Below are 15,340 nucleotides of genomic sequence, written 5' to 3'. Positions count from 1 at the left end.
CGCGTCGTTAGGAACAACAGAGTGTCGAAAAAGGGTGACCGCCGTCAAGAGCTCCTCGATATTTGCATAAGAATCGAACACCCAAGCGCATCCGAAATTACGTACAAATTCTTCGCGAGTACGAAGAAATCGTTTCCGGAAACTATAAGGGGAAAAAAAAAAAAAAGGAAAAGAAAAACGTTCCTGGACGCAGCATTCCGAGCCGGTGTTGCGGTTCAAATCGCGAATCTCTTGCGGTTTGAAATCGCGAAATTGCTGACGTACAACCGGTTTCTCTTGTCAAAGATGCATAGTCCTGCTATTGTGATAACAGCCGCGCACTGTCTTACGACTGCTCGGTCTCGATCGGTGATGTATTATTAAAAAGGAGAGAGAGAGGAAAAAAAAAAAGATACAACGCCACGTTAAGGCGCAGGTCTCTTACGACGCGATCTCGCTAAGTATATAGGTGGTACCTGCATCTCAATTTGCCCGGAGGAAGGGAAGTGCAAGTAGTTTCCGGCATCGCCCCGTTTAATTTCGAGAGCCCCTTTAAAGACGAATCGATATACGAAAGAGAAAGCGAGAAGCGTTTTCGTTCAGTCCCAGTCTAGCGTCCGCAGGCTCGCCCTACGGTGCGGGAAAACGTGCAACCTTCGATACGACTCGCGCCTCTTGCTTGGCATTAACTTCTTAACCTGAAACGCCGGGACTCCGTGATCACCGAGTCGGGCTAGGAACATCAGAAAAAGTAGTAACGCCACCCTGGAGCGAACGTAACGCGGAACGGTGCAAGGCCTCCGGAGCACACGGGTGCCCCGGAGGCGCCGACTTCCGGGGTAAGGGTGTCGCACCTATCTCTCTCTCTCTCTCTCTCGAGTCCATCTCCGGCCAGTCGCGGGCACGTCCCCTCCTCGTATATCCCGGGTGCCCCGGGAACGAGGGGGACGAGCTCGCACCTGGGCGCACTCCCGCGACCCTGGTCTCTCGGTTCAACGATGGGAAGGAAGGGATTCTCCAAGTAGAGACACGAAAGATTGGTCCTCTCCCCCTATACGGCGGGGAAGGCAAAATCGAAGCAATGTGTTGATCTAAACACACGTCCTTTCCTTCTCTGTTGACAGACCAGGGTGGAGTGGGAGGTTCGGAGAGGTGGGAAGAGCGACGAACCTATGGAGGTTCGCGCCGATTGTCCGGACTCGGCTATGCCGCGGGTAGATGATCGCGAGAGCGCCGTCTTGGTTGGAGGGCCTCTAGGTGTCGATACCTCCTCATCGGTCCTGGCCGAGTACCACCTGGCGCGAATGCCCGCCCCCTCCCCGAAACCCCCCTGCCCGGAGTACACGGGAACCGGCGTCGAGCCGACGACGTCTCGCGCCGGGACCGGCGGGCCCTCCGCCAAGAACCCACCCCAGGACGTCGCCGAGTCGAGCAAGGCCGCGAGAGTTAGGGCGTTGCGCCAGGGTATATCGGTGATCCAGTCGACGCTGTGCGGCGCCCTCCAGCGTCCCGCCTCCCAGGCCAGGAAGGCTGGCAGATTCAAGCCCGGATGGCTCGAGGTCTACTCCTGGCTCCGGTACGACCAGACCGCGAACCTGATGTTTTGCAAATACTGCAGGAAGTGGAGCGACGCTATCCCCGAGATCCGCACCTCCTTTGCCGCCGGCAACGGTAACTTTAGACTCGAGATCGTGAATCACCACGATAAGTGCAAGGCGCACAATCTCTGCGTCGCTAAGGAAGCCGAGGCCAAGGAGGCCCGCGCTCGCGCCGGCGAATCCTGCTAATTGCCTCGCGTTTCTTCGGACACGCCGTCGGGCGCGGCAGGTGCGAACGGCCCTTAACCCATTTGCATAGTAAGGAAGTAAGGAAAAGAGGGTCCTTATCACCAAATTTCAGATAGTAACCGGTAAAATTGAGCGTATATATATATATGCTCCGGGGATTGCGACCAGGAACACTGAGCGCGTATATATACGCTAATGATGCAAATGGGTTAAGGGGACACCTTGAGTCGGGAGGGTTCCTTCGAATTCGAGATTTGTCGCTAATCTCCCGGATTTCGGGAGATCCTTGGTTGGGGCTCGCGTAATCGCCAGAGCGTGTATCGCTTGCGGGGGGAGGAGACCTCGACGAGGGGTCGACGATTTTTCATTTACCTCCAGGTGGTTTTTCTTACAATGTCCTCCTAGGGGATATCCTGCAAAAGGGGGCTTCCTTCATCATTCATGGAATTCTCTCAGTCATTAACTTCGGGCTCTGACTTTTGGACGGGATATCGCGTCTTTTCAGATACAACCGTCACCGCGAGAGAAACTTTTAGGGGAGAGAAAGCCTTGGCGACTTTTACGTTTTATTATCGATTATGCGTGGTTTATGTGAAAAGGTAGAAATGGCGGATTCGTTTCTTTTTTTCCTCTTTTTTTTTTTTTTTTCTCGCATTTACTTACCGGGGAATCACTGTGGCCGGTCTGAGATTTTAACGGGAGGGTATCTCGCGAGGACGTTTTACTGGTTTTTTTTTAACTTTTTTTTATTTTTTTTATTTTAAAGGAAACAAAAGATATTGTTTTAATTAATCGGGAATTAACTTCGATCCGATAGGCACCTCGTCTCCGTTAACGTGACGTGCTTTGAATACTCATTTAGCGGGAACCCTTTCTTTCGATAAATATATATGTATGTATATATATATATACTTTTTTTATCGCGGCCAGTGATGAATTGCGTTCTGATTATCGGGCATTGTTTCCGCATCAAACGAACGACACTTCGCGCGGTTGAGAGCTCATGATCGCGTACACGCCCAGACTCCGCTCTGTGCGCGGTGAATAGCTATTGTTCCGAGTTTATATCTGGGAATATGAAAAATATTCCCAGCCAGCAACAACGCAGCAACGACAGGAATAACCGAGCGCTCGGCGAGACCGCTCGGCCACCGGAATACGTAATTCTGGAAACTGTTGTACAGCCGCGGCATCTACTGTCCGTGCGATCTTTTTTTTTTTTCTCGTAATTGTGATCCGCTTGTGCCTTATCGGCAACTCGTCACCCGTATCGAAAGTTCCTGTTATTAAGAGAGGACTAATATATATACTCAACATCCATGTACGTTAAGTGCATAGCTGTATTTTATACGTATATATACATATTCATAGAGTTGTCTCCGTGCGAACTACGTCAGTACTTGTAGTGCCACTCTTAATCGCGTTTACAAGAAATATTTTCAAGCTACCCGACATAGGGATTATCGGTATAAACGTAAATTCGTAATACACGAAGCTGTGAAATTTTTTAGGGATAATATAACGCGTTCGATTAGGGATTTAAAAAAAGGAAGTGGAAGCTGAAGCGCTCCTTTTTTTTTCTTTTTTTTTTCTTTCTTTCTTTCTTTTAATTATACACGGCGTTTGTTAAAAAATGTGTCGTTGACGCGAAAGGTGGTCGTAAATGACGAACGAGTTTGCTAAAGGTCTGCGATGATTTACATATCGTAAATTGACACAACGTAATCAACCACACCGATCGAGCTAACAGATGTTTTAGCTCGATCGAAGGTGGAGAGTCGATTTCTAGAGCGAAGGCCGGAACCTGCTGGCAGAAAAGGAATGCCAATGTAGGAGGCTCCGGGGTGATGTTATAACTGTGACGGATGCTGTTATCTTAGACGAGAAACTGGTTGTTCTTCCGTTTTTCTTTATTTTTTTTTTTTCCTTCTATCCGTTCTTCTCTTCCTCTTATTTTTGTGAATTTTTGTACCAGCGGTATGTGCGACGGTTTCTCTTTTTCGTTATTGGGAAAGAACAAGTCGATACACTTTTACGGCTCGTAGAGAGGCGTGACCCTTGGTGATAAATGAATTGCTCAGAACGTCTTCCAGCAGAGGAGCGGACCGTCTGCCGAGGGCTGTTTATTGTTAAAGATCGAACGAGGAGGGTGACCTGTATAAATAAAGTAGCCCGTAAGAGCGTACGCCGCAGCTTTATTGACATACATACCTATTTTTGTTTAACTTCCATGTAAGTGCGTCATACGGTTATGTAACCTCGCGAGAGATTGGACGTGCCGAATGGGGCCCTGAGGTGTTACCACGTGCGACGTTACCGCGTGGTGGTTTTATCATTGTTAAGGACCGATCTTTGTTTAGCGATAGAGGGAGGAAGTGGAAACGTTAATCACGGTGCGAGGCGCGTTATGAAATGTAGCTTCCACGTCGCCGTATATCAGGAAGTGGCGGTAACACGGCGACCGGCCTATCGATAAGCAGAGCTCCCAAGTCTCTCTCGAATTTTTCCATTTTTCTCTATCTCCCTTTATTTATATATTTATTTTCTTCATTTCCATTTATTTCTCCGAAGTAAAGCAAAACCTCGAGAGCAGTCGATCGTCCGTCATCGTCCAGTAGGAGGTATCTGACGAGATACTCGCGGTAATTCGTCAACGCCCGGTACCTATACCTGGGACGAGTCAGCTCCTATAAGCGACAAATTGCATTCCGTCGCGGTTCGAAGGCTTTTCCGCGTTGGCAAAGTCCGTCGACCAGGCCGTACCTAGGCGATCGCGCGGCTCGGCCGTCGCGATCGTTCCTCGGCGTTCTACCCTGGACAAAGAGAATCGCCGGTCGAGTCTCTCACCGATATATCCATGGAGGTTGATTAACGAGGTGGCGTTTAACGTGTACAGGGACATCCGGTCGGGTTGCTAGGAGAAGGAGGGCCCATGGCAGGGACGCTGAGCGACGGGGCGCCAGGAACGGACTCGTCCGAGCACCACAATCCACACGAAATGCTTGACGGACTCGATGGTAAGACTTCTTACACCGTTATAATCGAGTTTTCATTGCGGCCCGACGTATTTCCCGCTTCGCGGTGCCTCCACCCCGACCCCCTTCCCGCCCCACCGTCCATCCCTCCGAGTGGCTCGTCGAAAGTTTCGGCCGCCCGGTGCCAAGAAAGTGCATCCCCGGTTTGCACCCTCTTAGGAGAGGGCGGGCTCTACGCCCGCCAGACATCCCGGCTGGCCGGAGCCGACGTCTCGACGCTCGGCGTCCCGCGGTCGGACGTGCGCGCCCGAGACGTCCGCGGGACGCGGTTCCGCGGTAACGCGGTCAACGGGAAATGCGTCGGGGCCCGGGCCGAAATCGAGGGAGAGTTGTGCATGCACGTTTGCAACCGAGCCTCGGAGAGAAGAGTATATTACCGGTAGTCGTACCCGGACGAGCATCCCTCCATTTCTTAACTTGCCGAACGCAGCTGCGAGTCCAACTTGGACGGAGACGGAGGAGACACCCCTCTCCCCCTCCCTATACATATATACATATATATATATATATGTGGATATGTATATATATATGTATATGTATATTATATTAAATCTTAGCATTGTGGTGATGGTATCGTGCATTTGCTGCGTCGTTGTGGTAGCGTTAATGTGAACGTGTTTAATGCGTGAGAGCACACCTTAACGGGATTGGTTTGGGACATGGTGTACATAGATATACGAATATCTATATAAATATGTATGTATACATGTATGTATGCGTACCCTGTACGAGTATACATATATTATATATATATTTATTTATCTATTTATTTAGAAGCAAATGGACCATACTCGTTGTGTGCCGAGGACGGTGTGTGGGTTGACGAGTGTGGCTGTTGATTCTGTTGAATTATCGTTGTTACACGTACCTTGAATATGACGGAATTCTAAGAGGAAGCTCGGCCGTGTGCGTATGCGTACCCTGCGTGACGGACACGGGGACGCGCGTGTACGTCTACGCACACCACGACGGGGTTTCTCGGTGCATGCCTGTTGTATACTGTTTTTTCTACCCTCTTACATACACTTATTCGTGTCTGTATATCGCGCACCTAGCGATCTTTCGAACGACCGTCTGTCACATCTTGCGCTGTTAATTTGCTGCATGGTGTTGTTATATATATATGTATATATATGTATATATATGTATATATGTATATATATACACATGCATATATATATTATACACGAAGATATCATTCGACATACGACGCCGACAGTAAGTCACTCGCGATCGGCCGAAAGTCGAGCGACGAGAGCGACGAGCACTCGCGTTTTCCGCGGCGAGACCCGCGTTTCTCTTTTTTCCTTCCGACGAGGTATGCCATTGAGATAAGAACAAAATGGGGAAAAAAGAAAAAAGAAAAGAAAAAAAAAACGAAATGAAAGAAAAGAAATGATAACGATAAATGAAAGTAGCGTGTGAACTGTGTAGAAGAGCCGAAGATGAAACGACGCCGTCGTTTGGCAATTTTCACGATGTTTTGAAAAAGGAAGTAAGCATAATCAGTATTGCTACTAGTTCATCTGTGCCCCCTCCCCCCGTCCCCGATTCTGTAAAACCTCTTGTTAAGCCCTGTAAATTATACTCTCGCTCTCTTTCTCGTTCACCCACGTTGAATTCGTTAGTCCACTCGCTCATTTCTATTTCTTGGTTTCTATTCCAGCCCCCCTCTGCCCCCCCGAATTTATTCTTTTCCGTACTACTTTATACGTCGAGAGGTACATCTAGTTATGCGCTTATACGATATATTTGCTACAGTAGGTAAAAGTGTGGTAATCTCCTGTTTTACTTGAGTATTCCTTTTAGTTACTTTTGAGATTCTTGATTTTATATATATATATATTTTTTGTTGTTTTGTTTATCATCTTCTCTGTCTCGTTTTGATTTTGGCCTCCTTTCGATTCGTCGTACGTGCGTACCTCGTTTCTTGACCTAGACTTATTTTGTAGAGCGTGAATTGTGGTAGAAAACTGTCGCCGCTGGCCTTGCACCAATGATTGAAACGGAATCTTGTATTCCAGGAACGACAGGAACGTACAAAAATGAGAAGGATAGCGCGTATGAGAGTCATAAGTTAGAGCCGCTCCTAGGTTCGGAGAGCTGTAAGCTCTGCGGGAAAAGCGTAGCCAACATAAAAAAGCACATGAAATCCCACTTCCCCGACAAGTATCAGTGCCACATATGCCTGATATCGTTGACCAGGTCCGACAATCTGAAAAGGCATATTAAGCTGAAGCACGGAATACGGGAGGGATCCCTGATCTCGCCGTTCATGCGCCTGGAAGCGAAACACTTCCTGGCCAAGTCGGACTCTAACTCGAGCTACCTCACCTAGTCGTGCCGAGCGATCGTCGGGTGCCGACCTTACGAACGCCGAAAAGGAGGAAAAAGGAGATAACTAACGAATGAGGCACGAAGTACAAGTACAAAAGTACAAGAAGGGAAGGCAGACTATCGAGGCACTCCAAGGCTCTCCTCCGGGACGCACGACGGGATATACTTTTGTCCTCCCCCCCCCGACGTCGCATTTCGTCAGAGCGACGCACTCTTAGCGGCGAGCTAGGGCGCGACTCGCCGTCCTCGTTCCGAAGGGGTCCTGTCGGCGACCCCGGGTCGGACGGGGAAAGTAAAAGATTCGCTTAATTTTATTATATATATACATATATATATACACACACACACCTCTCGAGAGGAGTCGCCGGACGGAGCGGTGCCAGGGCTCGCGCTCCGTCCGTTAAATTATTCTCACGCGATAATCTTAAAGATATACGTCTAACTGTATTTTAAAGGGAAGTCTTGCGTTAAGGTATCCGCCGCTTCTCCCATAGGGAAGGTCCTCTAAGTCACTTGGTTCTCTCCCCCCCCCGTCGTCGGCACTGGGATCCGCGCGCGGTGTCGACGGATCGTCTCCCACTGGTACACCCTGAAACTCGAGTACAAATATGACGGAGAGAGAGGATAAAAGAAAAGAAAAAAAAAGAGAAGAAGAAGAAAAGGAAGTATTTAAGGGGAATGAAATTAGGCGATCGACCGATCACCCGGCCGCGCGAAAATGGCCCATGGAACCTCTCGCGCGATCCGCCCTCCGTGAATATAGCCGGAGACCCCCTGGTGACCTTAGGTCTTCGGGACTCGCCTTGGTAGACGCCACTCGCTCGAATCTAGGGAATTCTCGCGATTCCCGTTTTGCGAACCCCTCGACGTTTCGAGGTTCCATGGCCGCCCCCCGCCCTCTCCCCCCGCGCGGCTTCTACCCCGCCGAGTCCATCCGGCAATCCGTTCCTCCGGGAACGGAGGGGACGGCTGGTGATCCGCAGCCCCCGAAACAGTATTAAGTCATAGGTTGTGAATGACGTCGAAGACTGAATAAGGATTCCTTAGTGCCCGGCAGAGTCCCGAGTTAGAAATAGTCATGAGAAACTAGTCCGTTGCCCGGTATCGTGGGCCGATACGATGAATCAGGTCTTTTAGGCTTTCTTGTGGTGCCTTTTAGTACAAGATACTAATCAGTATGATATATATGATATTTAATACATTATTTATATAACGGTACCTAGATTATGCATGCCTGACCGGATGTACTCCACCGTGGAACGCGTTACCCCGTCGCTCTGTTTCTCTTTCCGTACATATATATATATATATTTTTGTATATGTATATGTATATGTATATGTCTCCCCCTCTCGCTGTTCCCCCTATTCTAGTTTTCGCTACGTTTCGTCCTACCGCTTTTTCCTCGCATCTCCTCCCTTTGTCCTGGGTCCCTCGTCCCTCTCCGCCGTTCCTTTAGCTCCGTCTAACCGCCTATCTCTACGGCCGTTCTTACCTTAGCTTTTCTCTATTTTGCAGATCCGACATTTTTAACTCCTCCGAGCGTTGAATGCGTGCCGATATCCGACATAGAGAAAGTAAACGTCTCAGATTATTTCGAAAGGCTGCCCCACGGTTACACTAGCAAATGCAAAGTCTGCGGGAGAGTCGTGTCGAATTTAAAGAATCACTACTTGACGCACAATCCGGGGAACTTTGTATGCCCGATGTGCGGCTGCCGCAGGACCAGGCTGGACAATCTCAAGGTCCACATTAAACAGAAACACCCCGACATACAGATAGTACACAAGAGTGTCGGGTGCAACCCACAGAACACGGTTTTGAGTTAAGTCGCGACACTCGGCTCCCTGTTTCTCGTTCACCCTTTGCCCCTCTAATTTCTCTCTCGCTTCTCAACCCGACCTTTCTCGATCTCTATCCGAAGCTTTGCCCCGGCTCCCTGTCCTTAAAATGACGACTCGTCGATTTAAACAACGCCTCTTGCCCGGAAATCGTCATCCATTACCTCCCCATCCGATCGCTGACTGATATTTCCTACGGCCACGTGGTGACCAAAGTGGACGAGATTAACGCGGAGGGTGACGTTGTCTTTGGTGTCTTGAGAAAGGCGTCCAAGGGTTCCAGCGATTGGGAACTTGGAGTCCGATGGGTGTCGACGGCGTCGCTCGCGGATCGATCCCGATCTATCTTTCCCTGGAGGTTTGACTCGTCTCGCGAGGCGCTAATTCCGTTTCTCCCCCAAAAGTGCACGTAGCAGCGAGCGCGATTACCCTCTGATAGGGGAAGGGACCGTGGAGGTAGGCTCTTCGGGCTCTCGCGACCTCCTTAATTTCGTTAGGCGTCAGGTATTAGACGCCCTGGGTGCATCGCCGTCCGGCTCTTAGATCTTAATAAGGTGCTTTCACTCCAATTCGCGGGTCCCGGCTGGAATGTCTCGCGGTCTTCTCTCGGCGCCTCTCGAAATCCATCTTTCTCTCTCTCTCTCTATCTTGCATCCCCTCCGCCTTGTCTCGTACTTGGCGCCCGAGATCAGAGATTGCAGGAAGTGCTTCGCGGAGGACGAATAAGATTTTCAAGGGACGCCTCGAGAGCGCCGAGTCGCGTCGCCTTCGAGCGTCGGGGTGTCCCGTGGCGGTAGATTGGAATAGGTTCCTCGAAAAACCGGAGCCGAAGGGTCTCCTCTGATTAATTGGGCCCTTTATCTCCGCCCGGTGGGGTATCTTGTCGGGCGGTTCCGAATCTTCGATCGATGGCGCTCCTCCTCGCTAGTCGCTCGCTGGTTATGCCCGAACGGAACCGGAATGGATCCCGAGATCGACCCGGTCGAGACGGATGGACGAGGGGAGACGGTACAGGGCCCTTTGAAGATAATCTTCTTAGCGACTCGCGCCGTGCCTCGTCCTTGTTACACCGACTTAATTCCCGCGACAAGAAGATCAGAGGTCCCTGCGCTCGCCTCTGGAGGGTGTCTCGCAAATCCGAGACCCGATCGGTCTCTTCCTCCTCCGATTCGCCGTTCCAGCCAGAAATCGAGTCCCTGACGGGACGGAGCCGCTCGATCGATTTCTGGAATTTGTCTTTTGGTAATCTTAGGGAACGGGAACTCTTTCAAGGGCTCCTCGAGGTGGAGGCTCGGCTCGGACGGGGTTCGCGGAGGATCGAGGGATTCGACGACTCGGAGCTGGTGGTTGATCAAAAGGTTCTATAGAAATTCGATTAGAAATTCCCGGATTTCCGGCGAACCGTGGAGACGGTTCCGGGGAACCCGGGGCTGTCTGGGAGTCGCGGACGAATCTTCCATCGTCGTGGGAACACTCCCGGTTGTCCGGTACCATTCGTAAGGGTTTCGCCCTGTCTCGGAAACGCAGGCTCGCAAACGGCCAGGACGGCAACAGCTTCCGGTAGTTCGTACCGGCAAACGAGAAACTCTTGTTCGAGGTGCTCTCTCACCCGACCGCCGTCTAATTCGCGGCCAGAGCTAATGCATTAATACCGGGTATATAAGTGGAGTCGAGGGCGCGAGTTAAGTTGGTAAGCTGTGAGTGCCGAAGGGTGTCGAAGGATTAGTCGGCAACAGTCCCGATCGCTCCCTGTGTGGGTCCCGGGTCCGGTCAGGGTGCGTATCCCGGTCGGAAGCTCCGCTTCCGGTACCGGAAGTCCCGCGGAAGGGGAGGGAGAGGAGGTGTTCCTTGGGGTGGCACTCGGTGAGGCGACGTGATCGATCTCGGACGAACGTTCCACTTCCAGGAGGGATCTTCATTCTACGTCTCGATCTCGGTAGCCTATCCCGTGTTCCACTTCTCGGTCACCCCTCCTCTGTGTTCCCCAACCCGTGACTTCGCGACGGTAGGGGGTGTCAACGAAGACGAGCCTTCCGTTTCTGGCGCCTCTCTCGAGGAACGTGCCTCCCGGAAGGGAAGGATGGGCACCGAGGAGCGGTCGTCGACTCGATCCGTTTTCGATGAATCTTTCTTTTTTTTCTCTCTGTTCTCTTTTCATCCATCCCTTCATCTCCGAACGTGCTCTCTTCTCGGGAAGGCACCTCCGGGTGCACCCTGGTACCTTGTCTTTCGCTTCTAAGACGACAACCGGTGTTCGGATACCCTGACCGTAGATTCCCGGATGATCGTCCGGCCTCCTTGCTCGCCCGATTCCTCCGTAGGTCTGTTGTCTCCGAGATCGGGGTGACCGCGTTATCGGTCAAGTCGAAGACGACTTCCCGGTGCCCGTCTTTCGCGCCGACCCCCTCGTTCACGGAGAGGCACGGCCGAATGACAATTTCTTGTCACATCGTCCCCGAGAGGGCAATTCACGCCTCGCGGGCACGCGGGGAAGCGTCCACGTCTCCGTTTGTTTCTCTCTCTCTTTCTCTCTCTGTCTCTCTTATCCTTCTATCTGGTTTTCTATCTCTCTGTCTTTCCTCGGTCTCTCTCTCTCGCTCTCGCTCTCTCCCTCCCTCTCTCTCTCTCTTTCTCTTTCTCTCTCTCTGTTACAGTGTTGGCCTGTGGTGTCTCACTGAAGAGAGAGGGGGTTGCCCCGCAAGAACGCCCGACCGAGCGGCAGCTGTCCAGCTTGATGCCCCCGCCTTTGCTCATCCCAGACAGAAGGGTGACTCGGGGGCAGACCAGGAGTGCGGCCATTCCGTACAACGTGTTCAGGAGGATCCGTGGCGACGTCTTACGGAGCGCCTGCCTTGTATGTGGCAACATGGTCACTAACCGGGTGCACCACATGTACGTCTGTCACGCCAAGAAAAGCTGTCCGTCCTGCGGAAAGGTCTTCATACGTACCGAGACCCTCAGGGTGCACGTTAGGCGCATGCATCCCCACCTCCAAAGCGCCTCGGCACGCTTCGTAATCCCCGATCTGCCACCCCATCTGACGATTTCCAAAGTCCGACCTCGACCACCTGGGGACCCCTCCGAACCTCCCCTTAAACTTCCCCTTGAACCTCCCTCGGAATCACCCTCCGAACCTCCCCTCGAACCTTCCTTCCAACCGAGTCCTGGCTCTTCGGGACCTCGCGCCCAGGATGCGTTATCGGCCCTGTCGCACCTGGACCAGGTGGGTGGGTAACCTCGATTTCACGATCTCATTCACCGAGTTCCACCCGGAACTTAGCCTTGGCATCCTCTGGTTCGGCCTGGTTCCTGGCCACGTCCTGGACGTGGATTTTCCGTTCAGGTTGAACCGCTTGATGTTCCTTGTGTGCATCCTTGGCGCCAGGTTACCTGTCTCGCGTTACCCGTTGCACTTCCTGCACCTAGGAAAGCGAGAGAGGGTGCTTTTCATTTTCGAGCCCTCCTTTAGACCGTTTCTGTTCTTGCCGGATTCGAATGGCGACGCGTAGAGGGAGGGTCATGGGTAGCTTTGTTGGAAATCCGAAAATCCCGGGGAAATCATGTCGCTCCTTTGTTGGAGGGTGCCCAGTCGGGCACTGTTTCGTGGCGTTGACTTTGGTTTTCTCGAAGTTGACGTTATCGGTCCTGGGAGTGTTCCTTCTTTCGGCGTGCCGCCTTCACGGTACTTATCAGGAGTCGTAGGTTTTTGTCTTTGTCTTCTCTTCTTCGGAGCCTCGGCTTCTTTGGTTAGGGCACTCGAAGGGTTCGATCTTTCGACCAAGGTTCGTCTCGTTTTAAGTAAACTTTAATTTAGGTTCGTACTTATATTATGAATACCTGAGAATATCGAGATGCAGCGTAGATTCGGTCTCGTTAGGTACTAGCTTAACTTCCTCCTCGAAGGTTTACTTGTATATTACTTAACTTATTCCCGTTTTTGTGTTAACTCGTGTACAAATTGTGTGGGTTTTCTTGTCCGCTAGGCAGTAATGGAATTATCGTGCAGTACAGTTCGGATTCGGCTTCTAATCGATCCGTCGATTCGGAGACAAGGAGACGTACCGGATTGCGAATTGCGGATAATTCGGTTCGAGACCTCCCGGTATAAATTTGGGGAAGAGCCATCGGTACTCTAGGCTTAATCTCTAGACGGTAAGTTACTCTTAGGGTGCGTTCTCTAGGTATATACACCCCCCGCAAATTCTAGTCAGCGAGCCGTAGCTGCTATGGTTGTGTACTAGGTTTTAGGTCGGTACGTAAATTAGCTCGTAGTCCGCGAGAACGACAGACGACGTTGCTCTCGTCATCTTTCTTCCTTTATCTGCCGTTCTCGATATATTCCCCTCGAACGATCTCTCGCGACCTGGATCCGATCTCCGGAGTTAGGGCTAAGGCTTAAGACCTTTAAACTCGGTCCATCGCCCTACGCTAACCCGCCACTTTATTTTCCCAATTGTTCGGGACAATGTAGTACCTGCCATTCAGTCGGCGCCGACGGTTCTGCCTTTTGTTTCGGAGCAGCCGTGAGATCGCCGAATCTGAACGTCTCGGACGTATTCGCGAGTTAAGCCGCGCCGAGGATCGTTACTCGAGCCCCGGGATGTGGCTCTTCGAGTTCGCCCTCCGATGCACTTCGCAGGTCTTCGCCGTGGTTCCTCGGAAATTCTCATTTCCGGGGACGCCTCCTGGCCCCGTTAAAATCAGCGAGCGGAACGCGGAGGCGAGTCTCTTTGCCCTAGACTCCGTAGATCCGCGAGAGCTCTTCCCAGCCCGATCTCCGGATGACCCTGGCCCACGTACCTCCGGCCTGTCATCTTTGCCGTGATCGACGGCCCGACATCCAGCACCGGATAAGACCCGGGGTCGATTGACAGCCGGGCCACCCCTGGTTTATCGGCCGGACTCGATTCTTCACCCTCCGGATTTCTCTTCGCCCAGCATCCGGACCTCTCACCGAGATCACGGAGACGTCGACCCATGCCGAGGTCTCGATAGATCGGGCAATCCCGGCGCCGGCTCGCGAACTTCTCTCTTCTTATTCCGAATTCTCTCCTGCACCCTGCACCGCTCTTTTCATCCCCTCGCCCGCTCTACCCAGACGCGTAGGGGCGACGACTCCGACGCCCGTGTATAATCGGTCTTAAGATTAAGAAGCTCCCGACTAGCGAGGGAAGGTTACCTATAGTCGATCGTAATTAAGGTAAACTCTTGTAGCTTGGTAAGCCTTCGATTTTTGCCCCCCCTCCCCCCCCTCCCCCATTTTTTTTCTCCCCGGCTTGATCCGTGAATTGGCACTCTTGCCCCGTCAACGCAACGTGCACGCGTCAATGAACGTAATTTAGAGTGCGTTACCATTATGTAGGCCGTACATGTAGCGAGGCCGAGTTCGCTCCCGGGTGTCCTTTATCTGAGAATTGGACGGACCGAGTAGCCCGTCGAGTCGGCGTCAAGACGCGTCCCTTGTTCCTTGGGGTCCCTCTTCGCGTTCCCGATGGGAACGGGGAAGGGGGCGACGGAAGTAACCCCGAGGGGGGGGGGGAGGTAAATTCGAGGGCGCACCTCGACGGCCTCTTCCGCAGGACTCGACGCCTCCTGCCGGACTTCCGGGCTACTCGGCGTATATTACCACTCCTGCACATTTTAAGCGCAGCGCCATGGGTACAGTACCTATTTTGCAAGGTTACATTTACCATTCCACGTGGTCAATTCCACAATTTTTGTGCTCTTACCTCCCACGGTATTTTAACCATACCACCGCAGTAATCGTAACCAAATTATTATTATTATTAATTTTTTTTCCGTGTATACCAGTCTTAGTTGGATAAGTATTTAATTTCTCCTCCCTTCCATTCCTCGCTTTTCAAGCCGAATCCTTCTTTTTTTTTTTTTTTTTTTAATATACCTTTAGTCGTTAATTCTAGCTAGTAGGTGAACAATAGCGACGTAAATTGTAATATTTTTGTATTTGTCTATTTGTGAAGAAAAAAAAAATAATAATAATAACATATGGATGAAGAACCAATAAATGACGATGACTTTAATTTAACAGGAGTATGTGTTTGCTGGTGGGATCATTTTCACTCTCTAATTCTCTCTCTCTCTCTGTTTCTCTGGCTGTCTTTTCTTTCGTCTTTCTCTCTCCCTCTCTCTCTCTCCTTTACTCCGTGCCTTTAATAGTTTGTGTCTCTCACCGAGGTGGGCAGGCGTGGGTGGTGCACTTGTGATTCGTTTAGGAAGGTGTGACCGCGACGAGGCTCTGTTCTCACCTGTGCTCGACTGGTCCCCTGTCTCTCTCTTTCTCTCCCTCTCTCACCTTTCGTCATTTTTTTTCGAGGAGTTTGGAAATGGCCGCGGATTTCCCGC

The 15,340-nt window shown here is 51.3% G+C and overlaps 1 protein-coding gene across 8 annotated transcripts in view; it reads left to right on the top strand.

Annotated features, from left to right (window-relative positions):
- Window positions 1-15,340, top strand: part of LOC105701219 (sex determination protein fruitless) — a 31,913-nt gene that overhangs the window by 4,070 nt on the left and 12,503 nt on the right. For 3 of the 8 annotated variants that reach the window (XM_012427773.2, XM_012427779.2, XM_012427780.2), the window contains exons 4-5: window positions 4,663-4,783; window positions 6,826-8,648. In XM_012427773.2, coding sequence (XP_012283196.1) covers window positions 4,663-4,783; window positions 6,826-7,139 — 435 coding nt within the window. In that variant the 3' untranslated portion in view covers window positions 7,140-8,648. The other 5 variants (XM_012427777.2, XM_012427778.2, XM_012427775.2 and 2 more) reach the window with 3 other exon arrangements.

This window comes from Orussus abietinus, unplaced genomic scaffold, assembly GCF_000612105.2.
Source record: "Orussus abietinus isolate OABI.00-Male unplaced genomic scaffold, Oabi_2.0 scaffold5, whole genome shotgun sequence".
Taxonomy (NCBI): Eukaryota; Metazoa; Arthropoda; class Insecta; order Hymenoptera; family Orussidae; genus Orussus; species Orussus abietinus.
This window is presented reverse-complemented; position numbering and strand designations above follow the sequence as displayed.